We start from the raw sequence: 21,231 nt of genomic DNA, 5'->3' as shown, positions 1-21,231 counted from the left end.
TGGTCTCCTTTCCCGGTTTGCTCTCTCGTTCCCGGAACCCCGAGCAAGCAGGTCTCCTTCCCTGCGGTTTGCTGGGTGGCTCCGGGAACGCGAGAGCAAACCGTGGCGAAGCTGGTCTCCTTTCCCGGTTTGCTCTCGCGTTCCCGGAACCCCCCTTGAAGCCGCCCAACAGCGCTGCAGTGTGGCCACATCTAACACCACTTGCAGCGCTGGTTGCTGTAAGTGTGGCCACTCTGCAGCGCTGGCCCTATACAGCTGTACTAATACAGCTGTAACAACCAGCGCTGCAAAATTTTAGATGTAGACATGGCCTAGGACATTTACTATCTTTACCAGATTTTTCAAGTTAGTCTTTATGTGTTGGAAAAAAAACCATCAACAATATACATAATGATCACTCCTGAAATGTTTAGGGAAAAGAGAGATTTCAACTATCCAAAGAAAAGAAAATTAGAAAGAGAATCAAGTAAATTGCTTAAAGTGACAGTGGGCCATTTAATTTAAGGTACTATAGTCTATTGGAAGACTTCTACACAAGGCCTGTGCTTAACTTAAGGGGAAAAATTTCTTAAGGAAAGTGTACTTCTGAGTCAAATACACAGCAGTAACCCTCAGACAGCGAGTTCTTTCCAGACAGCTATGCTGTGTATCTCCAAGACACACAAACAGTCAGAGGCATATGATATCTTTATGGATTTGTAGGCATATAATATCCCTAAGCCAATTTATTAACATACTAAAATAGTGGCAAGAATAGAGTCACTTAAAGCATGTGGTTAATATGTCAGAGAACTCTTAAAATGATCATTAATGCACCAAAGCAAAAGCAATGCTGAGAAACCAAGATATGAAGAGAAATAATCAAATATCATTGGATTGCCACACTAGGCCTGTTCTTTTGTTCTTGCTGAGGAGCCTTAAGATATAAAAACAGCCTCTCCTATATAAAGAGGGAAGCTTACTTCTTCTACAGGATCTCTCTCCTTTGGGAAGAATAGTAGCAAAACAGAGAGTTCACCTTGGGCATATATCCTTGTTTTCTCAAAGAGGAGACCCACTTGTATTTTGCATCCTTTGTCTGGGATGATCCAAAATAACAAGTGTTTATAGGTGGCTCAGTGAAAATTATACAATAGTCAATAGTTAGTACACTGGAGCAGCTGATTCATTCTAGGGCTATGGATACTACACTACAACTTAAGTCAATGTAAGTTATGTCGCTCAAAGGTGTGGACTAACCACCCCCCTGAGCGACATTACTTATGCTGACTTAAGTGCCAGTATGGACAGTGCTGTGTTGGAGGGAGAGCTTCTGCTGCCAACATAGCTACTGCTGCTCATGGGAGCTGGAGTAATTAAGCTGATGGAAGAGCTCTCTCCTTTCGCTTAGAGCGACTACATTAGTGAGCTTACAGCAGTGCAGCTGCAAACTCTCTCTCTAGTGTAGCTATAGTCTAGGTGTTCCTGTGTGTTACCTGAAAACCAGTTTCCATTTGAATCAAGTACACCTCTACCTCGATATAACGCGACCCGATATAACACGAATTCGGCTATAACACGGTAAAGCAGTGCTCCGGGGTGGGGGCGGGGCTGCGCACTCCGGTGGATCAAAGCAAGTTCAATATAACGCGGTTTCACCTATAACACAAGTAAGATTTTTTTTTGGCTCCTGAGGACAGCGTTACATCGAGGTAGAGGTGTATTTTTTATATTTGCCATACCTCTTACCTGTTAAATAGCTACTCTTCCTTTATCTTTCTATAGTAAAAGGAAGTTATTTAAACTTAATCTAAGCCTTTTACAGTGTTCTTTCATAAAGTGTATGTTACTTTAAAAAATTCTGAAGAACTGATCTGTAAAAGAACTTACACATTTGGAAGATTTTATTTTAGCTCTTTCAGGTTTGATGAATCAGTTGCATAGACGTATCACTGATTAGTCCCCTTAAATTAAATTACATCACATATATTCATATTGTACAACATATAAAACTCTCAGCATAGTGCAGAGGCATTGATATATTGGCTTTTCAATTGGTTTTGTTTGCCCTTTTGTTCTTTAGGAAGATTAGTTTGCATTTCTAAGAATACTGCTGCTAAAATAAGCAAAATGTCAAGAACATCTAAAAAAATCGTCTTTCAACATAACTAGATTTTCATTTCCCACTCTAGCATGAAGATTAAAGCTGTCCCATGACCACACACACATGCTGGGTAGGATTCTCTTCTCATGTTGGTTTAAGCCAGGGGAACTCCAGTGCAGTCACTTGAGTTACATCTGTATAAAAATGGCGGAGGAAAATCAGACCTATACTTTCTTCTTCTCTACACTTGGTGATATCATGTGGAGCTGTTGTAATTAGGAAAATTCTAATAGTAAGTTACAGTTCAATAGCCTTGAATTGGAGACCATGTTATAACAGAGAGACTCATAAATAATGTATGTAAGAAGATTCCAGGATTATGTTACTCTGTGTCACTCCATAGCCTAAAATTTCTGTACAGTGAGGGCTTGGCTACACTCGAAACTCCAAAGCGCTGCCGCGGGAGTGCTCCCACAGCAGCACTTTGAAGTGCGAGTGTGGTCGCGGCGCCAGTGCTGGGCACGTACTCCACCTCCCTGTGGGGATTAGCTTGCAGCGCCGGGAGCCGCGCTCCCATCGCTGGGGCACTGTTTACACTGGCGCTTTGCAGCGCTATAACTTGCTGCGCTCAGGGTTGTGTTTTTTCACACCCCTGAACGAGAAAGTTGCAGTGCTGTAAAGTGCCAGTGTAGCCAAGGCCTCAGTGTGAAATGATGGAAACAACTATAAGCGTGGTTGAGAGCTCTTTTTGTTCGAAGTATCATCTGGTTCAGTCATTGCTGGGATTCGCAGTCTGTTACCATCCAGTTTTTAAGTTCTCAGCTATTTTGACTTTTCAAATGTAAGGCATGTATCTATGTCATGCCAAGAGTCCTACCTCTGTGATATCAGAGGTAACCCAACCAATCCTCACCCTAACTCTACAGTTAGTTTGCATACAGCAATTTAATTGGTTGTATGAGGGAGACTACTCAGATGGTGGATTACTTAGCTCAACTCCCACACCCATGCACCAGCACAGGCTTTCAGCTGCTAGTCAAGTTAATAATACCTTATACTGTACAGATAGCTGAGACTGTTTAACCTTTTGGGTTTAATTTACACATACTGTATCCACTACCCTCAGCGGTCAGGATTGGGAATAGATGTATATTGTGAATGAGAGTCAAATAATATGTGATGGAAACCTTATTTCACGAAAGGTACCCAACAAAAAAATAATTCCTGTATAACAATTGTTGTTGAATTGTTTAGATTTCTAAGCTGTATTCTGCTGTACTTTAAATGGGTCAGAATTAGAACTATTCAGGACTGTAGAATGTCAGAAAGGCCAAGTATTCGTTGCACAAATAGTATTAGATTGTCTCATGAGCCTCACTATTTTAGGTCTAGAGCTCCTGTCATTTTTAGGTTAAACCCTTTATTTGTTTTAATGAAAAATAATGTAGAAAGATGAGATAGAAAATGCCAAGGGTAATTGCTATTTCAAGGGAACACTCCACTTCAAACTCTTTGAGGACCTCTATTAATCTTTCTCTCTCTGATATACAACTGTTTTCCCTTGGCTCCCAGCTGCATTAAATCCCATCTTATTCATCACTATTAGATCAGCACCAATTTGTGATACCTTGGTGCTCTGCTTTCATTAATGGGAGTCTTAATAAAAATGCCGTTCATTTTATTATCAAACAGCATGTTTTAGAAGCTGAGACACAGTGAACCTAACACTCACATTTAAAAAAAATACCTTTACCCATATTACAAATATTGTCTACAGTGTCTAGGCATGTAGAGTGGGATTTTAGACTTAATTCAACTCCCTTGTCTTGTTTGAAAATCCCAGCTGTATAGCACATTCATCACTGAAATATCTGAGTACAATAACACTGAGCTGTAATAACAAAATATTCTTTCAGATGAAATCGTTGTTCAGTTTTGATTTACTTGTTACCATTCACGTTGTTAGTTTGCTTTTTGTATTTCACTTGCCTTGGACAATTCAGTCCTATACTAGCTGGAAACAGGGGAGGGACCAAATGACCTGTTATGTCTCTTCCATCTCTAATTGCTGTGAGTCTGTGGACAATGAAAATGACTGGTGGGAGTCACTTTCACTTTCTAGTTTTGATGTGTTTGCCCACAGTCCAGAGGAATATTTTAATTTAACAAGTGCTCATTTTTTATAAATTTCTTGACAATATTTTTGTTCATATTATGTTTCTGTAAAACTTACATAAACTCCAATTTATGAGCCTGAAGCCCATTGACAGCATCCTTTAAATCCCAGCGTTTCTTTCCTCAGACCTAAACAAAAGTTTGTCGTCTTATTTCCTTTGGGCTCCCCCTATCTGTTCAGTTTAGCCATCTGTTGTCTATAGTCTTACACGCAGATTGTGAACTTGCTGTAGCAGAGCCTGTCTCTGTGATATGTTTGTACACTGCGTAGTACAATGGAGCCCTGGCCTCTGTGTGTTACGGTAATACAAGTAATAAATAATAAGTTGTATTTTTGGTTGCTGTTCAGTTGCACGTGCACACAAAACTGACATTTCTGATGAGTCTGGTCTGACCAGCATGGTTACTGAGTGAGGGACAGCACAGATTTCTTTTTCTTCTTTCAAATGAGGCCATCTCAGATTGTATAAGATGCAGCACATAAAACCTTTACAAATTCTAATCAAAGAATTTCATGCTTGCATCATCTTGATGTGGTCTCCCTTCTCCACACCTGACAATCAGAGAAGTTTGCTGTGAAAGTTCCAGTCTGAATTACTCAATCATGTCTAAAAGCAGTCATGGAAGTGAGGGCTGTATTCCACGGTCACAAACAAAATTCTACAACCCAGGCAATCTCTAGGCTGTAAATCCAAAACCTTAACATAGTTTCAGACTGTGTTATGACGTTCTTTTGTCTGAACCCCACAGAATATGCATGTATTACAATACCGATGGCCAGATTTTTCATGGCAAGGGCAGGGAGTTGTGATTGTCTTTTGAAAACGGTAGTGGGAGTTGTGTTTTTCTGTGACTCATCACAATGATTCAGCCCTTCACATGTAAGCAATACCTGTATTACTCTTTCCTTCATGTCTGTCTTTCGGTTTCCTGGTCATCCCATTCTGTAGTGGGCTTCCACCTCCAGCTGTCAATGTTACAGTATCACCATTAACTCCAGTGATCACCAGTGTGGATGCATCTGATCTCTAGGGAAACAGAGTTGGTGCTAAGAGTCCTCTCACTTCTGTCCCACAAAGCACGGTACAGCAAAAGTGGCCTGTCTGGCCACTGTTCTGCACTCCACTGCCGGGGACTAAGATGGCTGGAAGACACCAACTTATCCAAATAGCACTGCACTCATGGATCTCCCTGGTGAGCCATTTTCAGAGAGAGGCACTTCTGCAGTTTTGGAGCAGGCTGCTTATGGATAGAAAATGATGTGAGGAGTAAATAGGGAATGTTGGTAAAGCACTTAGTAGAGAAAATGCTGTGTAATAATCATCCATCATATTTAGTAATTACTATCCTCTTGAAGCAGCCACAGTTCTAGGTTTTTTTCTTTCTCCCCCTTTTCTTGTTTGTCTGTCCCCTTAAAAACCAACAAAATGGCATGCTAGTGCATGTTTTTGGCTGAGAGTAGTCTGCCTCCTTGACTTAAGCAGCTTAAACCTTAGCAGCAACATCAACAGATCCTAGAGCAACAGCTATAGAAAACGACATAAGGACATAGTCCTGCCGTTGCCCCAGGAAAAAAAAGAGGCCAGTTCTTCCAGCCAATACAGAGAGTTTGGGGACTGTGACTGCATTTTGTTTCACTCATTGTTGGTCATAACATTTTTGGGTGGGCATGTGGAACAATTTCTGCAACTTCCCATGCTCGGAACTCCCTCTCCATAGCAAGTATTGCAGCCTCAGTTTCTGAACCTCTCCCTCTTAAGTTCAAACATTACATACAGTTTAACTTTTTAAATAGAAATTACTTTCTGTGGGGGTAGAAAAGGGCTAAGCTTTCTTCAGAGGACAAGGAGGACCCTGAGGAAATGTTAAGGAGACGTGGGGAGCCATGTTTGTTGAGGGCATAAGAATGGCGAGTTTTGGATGCATTGGCTGATCTGAACCTAGGTATGATGAAATGGACAGATCATTTCAGTGTAGTAATGACTGGGGAGGGGTTCTATGGGGCAGGCTTCCTGTTAACTTGGTAATAAGTATATCCTGTGCTTAATGAACTTTTCCGCCCCAGATATGGATTTTACCTCATAATTGGTAAGGACTGTTAAGTTTTTGTTTTCATATTATGTTAAAATATCACAATACCTTATGGTCATGATGAAGAATTAAATATTCAGGAATCTTTTAGGAAAAAATACCAGCAATTTTGTGTTTTTAAACTTGTTCACATTTGGTGTAACTGTGGTACAAACAGCATAACGTGCTCCATATTTAATCTATTTTAGGTACTTAGATTGTCCCTGTTACTGAGCACCTCATACTCTTTAATATATTAGTCTCACGACACCCCGGTGAAGCCGGGGTTTATTCTCACTGGAGAGATGGGAAACTGAAGCACAAAGGCAGGTGACTTACCCAAAGTCCCACAAGGAATCTTTGAAGAAATCCAATGCCTCCTTCCCCTGCATCCACAGTTTAAAAAGTACAAAAGGCCAGTTTGCAATACCCTTATTCACCCTGAGCAGGATCCATACTCAGGGGTGAAAGTAAGTTAAAGGACTAACCAGTATGCTGGAGTCCTGGGCAGGGGCAGGGCCTCAACCGGAAGAGGCAGAGCCTTTAAATCAAGATTTAAAGCCCTGGGGCTCCGGCTGTGGCTGAGAGCCCCAGGGCCTTTAAATCACCCCCGGAGCTACCAGCTGCAGAGGCAGTTGGGAGCTGTGGGACTCAGGGGATATTTAAAAGGCCCAGGACTCTGGCTGCCACTACCGCAGCGGAGCTCTGGGCCCTTTAAATCTCCGATGGAGGCCTACTGCCGCTACCCCAGGGCTCGGGCAGCAGGGCTCGGGAGGCGATTTAAAAGGCCCTGGGCCTCAGCTGCATCAGGGAGCCCTGGGCCCTTTAAATCGGCAGCCTGGGGAAGCTGGTCGGATCTAGTGCAGCATACCAGCTCTTGCCAGTACGCCATACTGGCCCGTACTGGCTTACTTTCACCTCTGTCCATACTCCACAAATGTTTGCATTGCCTTCAGCGGGACTGCTAGTGCTGTCAGGTGCTATTCAGTGCTAGTAAGGGTATCATAATCTATCTATCCCTAAGTGTCGTCATTTACATCACAGGAAATATTGGGCATTTTCACACTCATACCTTGGCTTGCTTTGAAGGGTAAAATCTGTCCTTTACTTGAAGAAGAAGAAGAAGAAGAAGAAGAAGAAAAAGCATGGGTATGTTCATCTCAGAGGTGCAGGAGATGTTACTGTCTGAAAATGTGAAGATTGGACTGGAACAGAGAAGCTGATTGTTTTTGGCTAGTCCCTGTATAACTGGACTTCAGTAATAAAGTGATTTAATGCAGCACTATGCAGCACCCATGCAGCACTTAAACAAATTACATCAGATCACTTAACATTACAAATACTTATATTTCAGCTGCTCTAGATGCTATAAGTGAGGTCAAGGAAATGGAATTGTGTGAAATTGAAGACTTTTGGAACTGCCCTGGAAACCTTTTTCAAGACAGAGGGAATGGAATAATATAAAAATGAATAAATATTTATTTTAAATCACCTAAAGTAAAAGCTTAGCCATTGCCATTATTATTTATTGAAGGCCTAACAATGGAATAGAGAACTGGAAGCAAGCTAAGGAGGCAATATTTTCGAATGACCCATTAGATGATCTAGCTAATTATAAGCTAGTTAGCTTGATATTGATCCCAGGCAACAATCGTGAAAAAGCTGATGCATGGTGCAGTCAGTAACGTATGACAGAATCCTTAGTGCCAGACAACATGGTTTTATGGAAAAGAGATTTTGTCAAACGCAGTTGATATTGCTTTTCGATGAGATACAAGTTTGGCTGACAAAGTTAACTGTGATGAAATAATGGTTTTGGTGTATGTTTACAGTGAAGCTGAAGGTATAAGTTCCAGCTGAACCAAACATACCCGGGCTAGCTCTGATTGAGCTAGTGTGCTCAAAATGGAACCATCGCAGTGCGAGCAGCAGGTACAGGCTGGCTTCCCTGAGCCCAGTCCCATCTGGGATTCTATGTATGTACTCAGTATATATGTCTCCTTGAGCTAGAATTTATACCTTCCAGCTCAAGTGTAATACCCATACCCTGTGATTTGTGTAAGGTATTTGACTTAGTAACATGTGACACTCTGATTAAAAATAAATGTGGCTCATACGAAATTAATTTAAAAGCTGGCTGATTGATAGGTCTCAAAAAGTAATTGTAAAGGAGGAATTACGATCCAGCAGGGGCATTTGTAGAGGGGTCTTTTAGGGATCAGTTCTTGGCTCAGTGCTATTCAATATCTTTAGCAATGATCTGGAATAAAGTGTAAACTCATTGCTGGTAGTTTGCAGATGGCACAAAACTGACAGAGGAGTAAATAATGAGGGGGACAGGTCAGTTCTAAAGAATGATCTAGTAATCAGGGCACCTGGACCATAGCCCCACCCCCTCTCAGCCTCCTCCCCTGAGGCCTCATCCACATTCCACCCCCACTCCGCCCCAGGCTCCGCTCACACTAGGCCCCCCGCCTGCCGAGTCCCTCTTCTCTTCCACCTCCCCTCCCCTAAAGCCCCACCACCTGCTGCTCACCAAGTCCTTCCTCTCCTCCTCCCCTGTGACCCCCCCGCCCGCCACTCACTGAGTCCCTCTATCCCCTTCCCTGAGACCCCCGCCACTCCCGCGCTGCTCTGAGTCCCTCCACCCCCTCCCGAGACTCCCGCCACTCACTTAGTCCCTCCTCTCCACCACCCCCTCCCCCATAACTCCCACTGCCCACTGAGTCCCTCCATCTCCCCCCCCCCCCCCCCGACCAGCGTGGGAGTCACGAGACAAGGGGATAATGGAGGAAGTCAGCAACCGGCAGGCAGTGGAGACCTCAGAGGAGGTAGTCGAGACTCAGTGAGTGAGGAGCCACAGGGGAAGTGGAGATGGGGAGAGACTCAGCAAGGAGCAGTGGGGGCCTTGACAGAGGGGTGGAGCAGGGGAGGGAAGAGATGGAGCATGGACAGGACTACAGGGGAAGGGACCTCGGGGACGGACCGCAGGTGGGGCCACCACAGTTCAAGTGTTCATGCTCTCAAAGGCGGCAGGTCGGTGGCTGTGCTGCAGAGGAGGCTTAGCCTGTGCCTGTGAAGGTTAGCAACTTGGAAAGAGGTCAGAAAAGAGCTACAAGAATGATTCAAAGTTTGAAAAGCTGCCTTACAGTGAGAGATGAAAGGACTCTTTAGTCTAGCAGACAAAAGCATCATAACTGCAGACAGTGGAGATCCAGTGGCTGGAAGCTGAATCTAGCTAAATTCAGTCTAGAAATAAAGCGCTGGTTTTTTTAACAATTTACCACTGGAACAATTTACCTAAGGATATAGTGGATTCTTTGTTTCTTGGGGTTTTCAGATTGAGACTGGCTGTCTTTCTAAGAGAGATGCTTTAGCTTAGCCAGAAGTTGTGAGTTTGATGCAGGACTCACTTGGTGAAATTCTCTGGCTTGTGTTTTGCAGAACCTCAAACTGATGACCATATGGGTTCCTTAATATCTATGAATCTACGTATGATCTAATCCCAAAAGATGCCGTGCTCTCACCTTGCACTGGAGTTTCCAGTAGGAGTTGAGTGCACTCAGCATCTTTTGGGAGGTGCTCAGCATCGTTCAGGCCCGGGCCCAGAGTTGTCAACAATATGAAAGGAGCAATGACAAGTTACTGTGATAAAGAAAAGGGATAGCCATAAAAATGCAGAATGTTAATGTTTCCTGCATTGGCTGAGTGAACTTTTGTGAGTTTGACCCCTTTTAATGCAGTTCTCTGACTGACTGAAGAATCTTTGTCAATACTGGCTATTGGCATAAAAAAATATTGGCATAAAAAAGCAAATCTAGGCCAATATTTAGCTCTAATTTAATATTTTCAATCAAAGTGTTTGGTTGCTGTTCAGACTCAGACTGTAGGTCATTTGTGAGCAGGATGACTCCACTGAAACAGACTACAATAAATTTCAAACTTCTCATTCACTGGCAGCAACCACTGCTCTCTCTCGCTTGCTCTCACTCACTCTCCAGCACTTTGCTCCTAGATGCAAATGGAAAATACAGAGACCAATATGAAGGCCGGGGACTTCTCAGTACTTTTGATCCCTCTTAAGAGTTATGTGAAACTTAGCTGGTGGTGCTCTGAATAGAGACTACAGGGGGCAAATTTTGTCATGCTAGTGAAAGGTCCATGCATTCTGGTGAACACAACAGCTTCTTCCATTCCGGCACCAGCCTCTGGACACCAACAGAATAGTGTCAGACATCTAAAACTAACCAGTATATGCTGACGTTTCATATCCTGTTCTGAAATCAGCCAAGAAATCTGCCAGGAGAGGACATGTTATCATTGTCCTTGGGCCTTTGTTTACTGGGGGAGGGGCACAGCACTGCCAATGCCACCTTGAGATGCTCTCTCTGTGCTGTGCAAAGGCAGAAAGAGACAGCATTTCAGTATTTTGGTGCAGAGGCAGCGGCAGCAGCAGGCAACCAGCAGAGTGGCACATTCAGCCAGAGGCGAGGCAGAAGACCCTTTACCTCCCTTTACACCACATGATAAAGGGGAAAGAAGGAAAATCGGAAAGACCAGCTTTGGGAAAAAAGTGGAAGACAGGAACCAGCTTTACCAAAAAAAAACCATAGGGCTGGAGATCACAGCAGGGGAAAGCAGCTGAAGAAAAAATATGGGGCAATGAAGGAGAAGCAACAAAAAGTGGAAAGATGGGGGAGAAAACAAAGCTAAAAAGATGGGGAATGGAAGAGATAAAACAGAGGGAGGCAAACAAGCATAAAAATTTTGCAAGGGATCAGATTTTAAAAATGAGGCTAACAAGGTGTTTGAGCCAGTGTGATAATGGCAAGTATTAGAAAAGGGCGTTGGGACAAGCTTAAAAAAAAAGACAGGAAGGGATAGGTGTAGCAGGAACACATCTTTTCCGAGATGCTGTAAATCCTGGGTTACAATCTTGCTCCCAGCTGTTAAGTGCTTCATGTTTTAATTTTCCACTAGTTCCAGGAGAGGTGTAATTATAGGAGCACAACCTAAAAGGGGGACATCTCCCTGAACATTTCTGAATTCCACTGCTTTATGAGACCACCCGATGGCTCTTGGGCAGCTCCTTTCAGCTAAAAGCACAAATTCTGTGTGCTGGCGTTCCCCATGGAAGCTGAACCAGCTGTACATAAACGTCTTTGGCGTGGACTCAGTCTCAGCCCCAGCTGAGTTCTGCCTTGTTGGTGATTTACCTGCTGTACTGCTGCACAGCTGCTACTTATGGGAAACAAGCCCTGTCTGTATTATCTCAGTCCCTGCCATGTTTATATGAAGTGAGTGTTTGGTAAATTCCAAGCGCTACAGTTAGGTTTTTTTGTGGCAAGACTGCAGAGCAGAATCTGGCTCGTTTCTATAGCATCTGCACTAACACTTGTGAGGATGACAATTACAATGGCTATCAATCCTCATAGTTCAGGGTGAACTGCAATGCAACAGAGCTCAGTGCTCTTCACTGCTGCTCAGGACCCAGCACTTACTGAGGTGTACAGAAGGATTTAAAAGATTCTTCGTTGTTGCTTCCAACCTTTGTGTTACTGGCTCTTGTGCTGCTGCTCAGATGTAGAAAATAAGATGGCCTAAACTCACTCAACAGGATTAAAGTAGTATTTGGAATTGGAACCCAAATACAATTGAATTGGACTCTTACTTAAAAAGATGCCTAGTCTAACAAACGACAGCCAAATCTTATCAAGTAAGGAAAGTCTCTCTCTCACACACACACACCCCACCCCCGATCAGGAACAGATCAATGGAACATTTGTTACATTGTTTTTAATCTTCATCAGACTTAATGATATTTGACACATCCGTTTGTCATTACTACTTAGTTATATGATGGCAGCAGCTGGTTGTTCTAGATGCTGTACAACCTGCAGTCAGATTGTCAAAAGCTCCGACTACCCAGTGTGCTGAGCTCTTTTGGTCAGAGCTGGGCCCTGCCACCTTGAGTTTACAAACTAAATAGACAAAAGCTGTGAGCGATTATTACCTTGATTTTACAGGGGGGATTTAGGCCCAAATCAAGAGGTGTTAGATGCCTAAATAGCTGTGAGGATCTAGCTCCAAGTGACTTGCACATGGCTACACAGGAACTCTGTGCCAGAGCCAGGCATTGAACTCTCATCTCCTGAGTCTCCTCCAGTGCCCCCCACAAGACTAGAGAAGCTCTGTCTCCCCAGCCATGGCCCCAGGACCGCAGCACGGAGTGAGAGCTCCCCCAGCCCTGAGGCCATGCATGGAGCAAGATCTCCCGTCCCAGGGTCACAGCTGGGGTTGGAGTGCGGGAGCTTCCCCTTCCCCACCCACCTGGCACTTACTTATGCTGGGGAGGGGTTGGGCCACTGAGGCTTCCCCTGCCTGCCCAGTGCTTCTTCTGGACCTCTGGGCTTCTTCCCCCTGGTGGTGGATTTTTTTCCAGGGTTCCCCAGTTGGCCAGGGCCCCTGCACATAGGCCCTGTCAGCCCCGTTGCTAATCTGCCACTACCTGAAATCCTGCTTGCCCAATACACCGCTGCAAGAGAAGGCCCCGGACCAGAAGTGTAAGGAACAGTGCTCACTTAGGGACAGGGTAGATCTATCTATAAGAGTGGGTATAATAGGCCATAGGAGGCTCAGTCTCCCCTGGCATTGCTGCAGCCGCTGGACCCCTGGTTGCAGGGTTTTGGGGGCAAGTTTTTGATATTTTTTTTAATTATACTGCCTTTTCAGCCACCCCAGGGCCTGCATGGGGCATAGTAAAGCTTCTTCCAGAGGAGCGTCTGAGAGACATGCTTTTGTCCAGGTGGTTGGGGGAGTGTGTGTGGGGGGGGTGCGGCGCAGCTGCAGTTGGCCTGAGACTCTGGACAGGGGGTCACGGGGCTTCAGCTGGCTGGGAGCTCCTCTGACCAAGCAGGGGGGCCTCAGGGCTTGGACCACAGGCTGGGGGAAGGGGGGAACTGGGGCTAGTCTCCCTGAAGAGTGGTTTCACCGAAGCCCATGACTGTTGGTTAGGGTTATGTTGCAGCTTGCTGTTAAAAGGTGCAGGCATTAGCTTTTCCCTTGCAGCACCAAGAGCTTAAGCTACATTAACCTATTGCACTTCCTGTTGTATGTTGTTAGGATAACTTTTAAGTAAAATTGCATTGGTTTTATTTTGTGTGTTTGTCTGCATAAGAGCCATTATTAATATTTTTGTTCCTGGAGGCAACCAAGGTATTGTTCAATAGCTTCATTAATGATCTGGAGGATGGCGTGGACTGCACCCTCAGCAAGTTTGCAGATGACACTAAACTGGGAGGAGTGCTAGATACACTGGAGGATAGGAATAGCATATAGAGGGACCTAGACAAATTGGAGGATTGGGCCAAAAGAAATCTGATGAGGTTCAACAAGGACAAATGCAGAGTCCTGCACTTAGGATGGAAGAATCTCATGCACTGCTACAGCCTACGGACCGAATGGTTAGGCAGCAGTTCTGCAGAAAAGGACCTAGGGGTTTTGAGGCGACAGTGTGCCCTTGTTGCCAAAAAGACTAATGGCATTTTGGGCTGTATAAGTAAGAGCATTGCCAGCAGATCAAGGGAATGTGATCATTCCCCTCTATTCGACATTGGTGAGGCCTCATCTGGAGTACTGTGTCCAGTTTTGGGCCCCACGCTACAAGAAGGATGTGGAAAAATTGGAAAGAGACTAGAGGAGGGCAACAAAAATGATTAGGGCTCTGGAGCACATGACTTATGAGGAGAGGCTGAGGGAACTGGGATTGTTTAGTCTCCAGAAGAGAAGAATGAGGGGGGATTTGATAGCTGCTTTCAACTACATGAAAAGGGGTTCCAAAAAAGATGGATCTGGACTGTTCTCAGTGGTACTAGATGACAGAACAAGGAGTAATGGTCTCAAGTTGCAGTGGAGGAGGTTTAGGTTGGATATTAGGAAAAACTTTGTCACTAGGAGGGTGGTGAAGCACTGGAATGGGTTACCTAGGGAGGTGGTGGAATCGCCCTACTTAAAGGTTTTTAAGGTCAGGCATGACAAAGCCCTGGCTGGGATGATTTAGTTTTGGACTGGTCCTGCTTTGAGCAGGGGGTTGGACTAGGTGACCTCCTGACATCCCTTCCAACCCTGATCTTCTATGAGGTACACCCACCAATGTTATACAGTGTGTGGCCCTGTGCAGCACCACCAACTATAAATATTCATAGGAGCAATAGGAATACTGCAGAGGGGTAACTAGAAGATACCCATCTAATTCCTGCTCAGAGCTGTGGTCCTAAGCTTCTCCGTTACTCTTAGGCCATGTCTACATCTAAAATTTTGCAGCGCTGGTTGTTACAGCTGTATTAGTACAGCTGTATAAGGCCAGCGCTGCAGAGTGGCCACACTTACAGCAACCAGCGCTGCAAGTGGTGTTAGATGTGGCCACACTGCAGCGCTGTTGGGCGGCTTCAAGGGGGGTTCCGGGACGAGAGAGAAAACCGGGAAAGGAAACCAGCTTCCCCGCGGTTTGCTCTCTCGGTCCCGGAGCCACCCAGCAAACCGCAGGGAAGGAGACCTGCTTGCTCGGGGTTCCGGGACCGAGAGAGCAAACCGGGAACGCCGTGGTTTGCTCTCTCGGTCCCGGAGCCAGCCAGCAAACCGCAGGGAAGGAGACCTGCTTGCTCGGGGTTCCGGGACCGAGAGAGCAAACCGGGAACGCCGCGGTTTGCTCTCTCGGTCCCGGAGCCACCCAGCAAACCGCAGGGAAGGAGACCTGCTTGCTCGGGGTTCCGGGACCGAGAGAGCAAACCGCGGCGAAGCTGGTTTCCTTTCCCGGTTTGCTCTCTCGGTCCCGGAACCCCGAGCAAGCAGGTCTCCTTCCCTGCGGTTTGCTGGGTGGCTCCGGGACCGAGAGAGCAAACCGGGAAAGGAAACCAGCTTGATTACCAGAGGCTTCCTCCTTCCACTGAGGTCAAGAAAAGCGCTGGTAACTGTCTACATTGGATTACCAGCGCTGGATCACCAGCGCTGGATCCTCTACACCCGAGACAAAACGGGAGTACGGCCAGCGCTGCAAACAGGGAGTTGCAGCGCTGGTGGTGCCCTGCAGATGTGTACACCTTCAAAGTTGCAGCGCTGTAACTCCCTCACCAGCGCTGCAACTTTCTGATGTAGACAAGCCCTTAATGACATAAGGCTTCCAAGCAGCATGTGAGAGGTGTTATCTTCTGAGTAACCTGGGAAGGAAAAGGAAGACAAAACAATAAAGAAATCCCAGGCTTACCAATGGGGAAAAATTCCCACTTAGAGTCTTTGAATCCAGCCTGAAAATAGTCTTCCATGAGGAGTATGTGCTTTGCTGCACTGGGATGTGATGAAAAGCAAAGGTAACAAAAATCAAATTAAAGACAACAGTATAAAGGCCTCCATAGATATAAAGTTATGACCATGGCCCTATATAGTAAAAGATGTCTTTAAGTTGCCAGCTGTGCAGTTAAACAGGGATATGGTGTATGTGGGGGCACAGCTGTTTATATGCACAAATATCCTAGCATGTTCATAGACAAGGTCAGGACCAGCTTGCACAGCTGATGCCTCTTCCTCTGCCCTCCATCTTAAAAAAAAAAAAAAAAAAAAAGTTCAACTACCAGGGGCAGTAAAAAAGCAAATAAAATGGCAGGGTGTGTGCTCCAGAGAGGCCAAGGGCAGGGGTTCTCAACCTTTTTCTTTGAGGTTCCCCACCACCACCATTCTATAAGAACTCCAGAGCCCAGTGGGGGCTCAGGGCTCCTGGCTTCAGCTACCGGGGGGCAGGCCTGGTATGGGGCTGGGAAGACTGGTCCTGAGATGGCTTCCCTGGTCATGAGGGGAGGGGAGTGCTCAGGGCTCCGGTTATGGGGGGGCAAGTTTGGGGGCTGTGGGGGACGGGGTCTCGGGTAGAAGGGGGTGGGGCCGGCAGGTTAGCCTCCCCACAGTGGAAGTTCCCACCCACCCCCGCCCATGACAAAAAGACATATTTAAATGAGTGATAAATATAGGTCAAATATAATTTAAAATGGAATGAGAGAAGAGGATAATTGCATACTGTCTGTGGCTACAGGAATTGTTATATCAATACATAAAAGTTCATGAACCCCCCGAAGTCAAACAAATAAGATGTCTTACACTGGTGCTAAAAGAAATGCCCCCTCTACTCCTCCAAAAGCTGCTGTAAAACATTAACATTTCAGCATGAATATTTAATTATGAGAACAGTTCTGTGATCCTAAGTAAATCAGTATCTGTTTATATGCTCAAGGTGATTACCACTGGAATGAAAGTTAATAGCAGCAATTTAGCTGTGAATTAGCAGTGTAGTTGCAAGGTGAGATTAGCAATCAAAGGACAATCATCATTATTATTGTTCATTTCTGCCCAAGTGCTCAGAGGTTAGTTTGTTTGCAGCTTTTGTGATTAAAAAGCTCATTTTCCAGTAAGCCAGTCTGCATTGGAAGGAATTTATTCAAATAATTCTCTGCCCCTAACAGTGTGAAGGAAAATTGTTATGATTAGTTATAAGTAAGTAAATAGCTAAAAACATCTTTTTCCTCGAAAAAACCAAACAGAGTTGGGGGCTGGCGATTTTTATTTTTTAGAAATACTCACTGTTCCAAGTAGTTTTTATAGAAGGTTAATAAATTATTAAGATTGTTAAGCATGTTACACCTGTGAATAATATTATAGACTATTTATTCTAAACACGTCATTTAAAAGCATTATAGATTGTCATAAGCCACAGTTATCAACAGCATGTTGATTGGTGGAAGTCAATTATTTATTAAAAATCTAACTCTGTAGGAATTATTTATAAATGAAACTTTAATACAAAGTGTGACTCATCATTCTTTCAACATCTTCATATTTTGGGTGTAGTACCATGCAATCACACAGAGCTCACTGCAGGATCAGGACATTAGTCTTAGCTTTGATCTACACTACAGATTTACTTCGTATAACTACATTGCTCAGTTGTGTAAATAATCCACACATCCGAGCAACGAAGTTATACCAACCTAAGTGTTGGTGTAGACAGTACTACATCAGTGGGACAGCTTCTCCTACCAACATAGGTACCGCCTCTCACAGCAGTGAAGTTATTAAGCCAATGGGAGCAATGTTTCCCACTGGCTTAGAGTGCCTTCACCAGAAGGGCTACAGTGGTGCAGCAATGCAAGTTTCTAATGAAGACCGAGGGCAGGTCTACATCGGCAGCCTGTCAAGCCATCAGTGTTCTGTCTTGACGTCAGTTATTCTGGTTTTCAATTACCCATTCTAAAAGTTTTCTGTGGTTTATTTTCTCTTTGTTACCAGTGATTTGGATAACTTTTAAACTACACTGGAAGGTGTCTTTAAGAAACACTGTTAAACTTTTATTTGTTGGTCCTTTGGCTAAATCCCTTGTCTTTTATTCTTTTGTGTTTTCTCCCCCTCCTGTTAGGGTGAATGTTCTCAGAAGTGCTACGACATCTTTGTGTTGGAGACGATTTGCGTTGCTTGGTTTTCCTTTGAGTTCCTCCTGCGCTCCATTCAGGCAGAAAGCAAGTGCGCCTTCCTGAAGACCCCCCTCAACATCATCGACATTTTAGCCATTTTGCCTTTCTACATCTCTCTGATAGTGGATATGGTCTCTGCCAAAAACAGCAATAGGAAGCCTGGCAGTGGAGCAGGAAACAAGTACTTTGAGCGAGTGGGCCTGGTTCTACGCTTCTTGCGGGCTCTCCGCATCCTGTACGTCATGAGGCTGGCACGCCATTCACTGGGACTGCAGACACTGGGGCTCACTGTGCGCCGCTGCACCAGGGAATTTGGACTCCTCCTCCTCTTCCTTTGTGTTGCCATGGCCCTCTTTTCTCCACTGGTTTATCTGGCAGAGAGCGAACTTGGAGCCAAGCAAGAATTCACTAGCATTCCCACCAGCTATTGGTGGGCTGTAATCTCCATGACAACTGTAGGCTATGGAGACATGGTACCTCGGAGCATCCCAGGACAGGTAGTAGCCCTGAGCAGTATCTTGAGTGGTATTTTGCTGATGGCTTTTCCAGTCACTTCCATCTTTCACACTTTTTCCCGCTCCTACACAGAGCTAAAGGAACAGCAGCAGCGAGCTGCAAGCAGACAGTTGCACCAGCTAGAGGAAACCACCAGATCCCCAAATAGTGACAGTTCTCAGGGACTGGGTACCTCCTCCCCACTAGACACAGCTGGGGCGTGGCGTCAGCCAGCAGTGAACCTGGAAGACAAGAGGAGGTGTTGACTGCAACAACTAAAAGATTTAGCCAGCAGCACTGAACTAGCAAATGAGAGAGTTCCAGATCTGAAACAAAACTCTATGGAATGAACATAAATCAGGGTATACAGTAAGACCTGTGCAAGAGACTGTCCTTCTTGAGTAACTAAAAACAACATGGAGTACTGTTCTGCTCCCTCTTTTGTAGAAGGCTGCTTTCATTAAGCAACTGATTTTGGGCAGCCCCCAAGGAGCAGTTGCTTAAGCCAGGTTTCCACTGTGTCTGCTAACAAGAAAAAATAAATTTGGAGAGAGAATTCATCGTAAGGGCCCATTGCCAGGGGAAATAAGAGTGCCATTTACTGTACATAAGCTTCCTGGCAGCCCTACTCTGTGCTGAGAATGTCCCAAAACCCTTATTCCCTGTGCACAACGCATTCAATCTATGTGGCACCTCCATGGGGTGCACATCTCAAAATGTAAAGGGGAAAGTTGAAAGATGGGGGAGAGAGGCCTGCCTTGGCCGGCAGAACGGCAGATTTATCCCCATTCCCTGGTCTTTTAATAAATAGTGATTATTTATTTATTTATTAAATTGGGAACCATAATCTGGGCCGCCTGCTGACAGGTCTGACTCGTGCTCTTGCTCTTTATGCGTTATTTAGTAAACATGCATATCTACAATAGTAGGCTTTGCACCTTAGCCCTGATGACAGAACTATACATGGACAGCCTTTTTAATAATACTGAACGTCAACTTCTTTTCCTTTGCTCATATTTGCATATGGCTTAAAAAATGTGTTCCTCTGTTAGCTGCCTCCTTCCTGTGTTTTAAAGACTGTTTAACATTTAAGCAAAAATTAAAAGCACCTGCCCAGTAGGGGTAGCCTTATGGTAAGGCAGGATGGGAATAGTTGCAGACACTCATGTCTGTAGTTTTCTGCAGTTGTACTTTGAAGACTGCAGCTCTATACAAAGGGCTTGATCCAAACCCATTAAGTCAATGGGAGACTTTCCATGGACTTTGGGGATCAAGCCCCAAAGCAGCAGCTGTCCCACGTTAGGGAATAATCTTGGGAAGAGATGATCTTCTCAGACCCAGGTTACAACTGTCCATCCCTCCCTTCCCCCTAGTTTTCATTCCAAAAGATCACTGCATTTACACAAAAAGTCTGTGCCACAAAAACTCAACCATTTTTTGTTTACTCAATCAAAATTTTCATATCATGAGCATCTGGGAGCTCTCTGCCCCATGCTGCTCCTTCTTTGCTGTGTAGCTAGTTCAGTTCAGCGTGTAGCGTACAGCTGGATGGATTCCTAATACTGGGTATCATTTAAGAAAAACAGCATTGATGGGCACCTCATTCTTTACTGATGTAGGAACATTGCACTGCCCTTTTCTGTTCCACCCCAGCTGTCAGGAAATGAACAAATACTCGTATATTACAGATGTTTTTTTTTTCCCCAATGGAGACAAGAATAACCCTACATTAGAAGATGACTGTAGTAAGCCATTCCTCAAAGGAATGGACTGAAAGACATAAAAGGTTGTTTTATTTTAATAAAAACTGGAAGTTTTGTTCCTGTATTGTTGCATTGGCTTTTCTTTTCCTTTTGAGGCAGTGCCATGTGCTCCAATGTCCCCACAGCTGACAGTAGCCATTTGCTCTTCCTGGCCTGTGTTAAGCTGAACTGGCAGACACCTTTGCACCCACTTTCATTCTCACATAGGTGCCAGCTCTGGGTCTGAGGTTGAGATGGGAGGGGCACCTACCACTCCCATTGACTCCGAGGAGAATTGTGGTGTCTCAGTCCTACCCAGGAGTGAGCCCTTCTAAAAGGGCCTTCTGGACATATAGCACAGTAACATCATCTGGAGAGACTTTCCCTTGTTCCTGCTGAACCTCACATCCAAGCTGTAGAAATAGCATCCCCTCAGTGTGGGATCCACAGAAAAACACCCAGCGTGGTATTTCTATGTGTTTAGCTTCACCAAGATTAGCCCTATGCCTCCAAACAATTTTGAGGTCTATGGAGAGGTGAAAGTGAATAACAGATTAAAAGCTATGTACTGCCTCTTCTTACAAGAAAAGGAGGAGAAAAAAAGATTGACCTGCCCCTCTATGAGCCACTTCCAGGCCTGCCAACTGCTGCCAGCATCTTCACAGCATGGGTCTTTTTGAGTTATTAAGAAAACTATTGGCCAGTAGTAAAGCAGCCACCACACAAACCTTGTGGTTTCTGCCCAGAGCTCAGGTCTCTGAGGCCTTGGCTACACTCACACTTTACAGCGCTGCAACTGGGGTGTGAAAAAACACCCCCCTGAGCGCTGCAAGATACAGCGCTGTAAAGCATTAGTGTAATCAGGGCAGCAGCGCTGGGAGCGCGGCTCCCAGCACTACACGCTCCACCCGTAAGGGATGTGGTTTACATGCAGTGCTGGGAGAGCTCTCTCCCAGCACTGCTGCTCCAACTACACTCACACTTCAAAGCGCTGCCGTGGCAGCGCTCCCGCAGCACTACCGGGGCAGCGCTTTGAAATTCCAAATGTAGCCATACCCTGAGTACTGCCTTGCAGTGGAGAATTAGAATGAAGCGTCATACTGCTGGAGAATTGCCACGTACTGCTACAATTTGATATTTTAAACTGGAGCAGGAT

General features: G+C 45.0%; 1 protein-coding gene across 3 annotated transcripts in view; it reads left to right on the top strand.

Annotated features, from left to right (window-relative positions):
- The window catches only part of KCNG2 (potassium voltage-gated channel modifier subfamily G member 2), an 85,422-nt gene extending 65,264 nt beyond the window's left edge, over positions 1 to 20,158 (top strand). For 2 of the 3 annotated variants that reach the window (XM_030552582.1, XM_030552581.1), the window contains exon 3: positions 17,784 to 20,158. In XM_030552582.1, the coding sequence (XP_030408442.1) occupies positions 17,784 to 18,599 (816 nt within the window). In that variant the 3' untranslated portion in view covers positions 18,600 to 20,158. The remainder of the gene's footprint in view (positions 1 to 17,783) is intronic. The other variant, XM_030552584.1, reaches the window with a different exon arrangement.
- The last annotated feature ends 1,073 nt before the right edge of the window (positions 20,159 to 21,231 follow it).

Source organism: Gopherus evgoodei, chromosome 2, assembly GCF_007399415.2.
Source record: "Gopherus evgoodei ecotype Sinaloan lineage chromosome 2, rGopEvg1_v1.p, whole genome shotgun sequence".
NCBI classification, from domain to species: Eukaryota; Metazoa; Chordata; order Testudines; family Testudinidae; genus Gopherus; species Gopherus evgoodei.
This window is presented reverse-complemented; position numbering and strand designations above follow the sequence as displayed.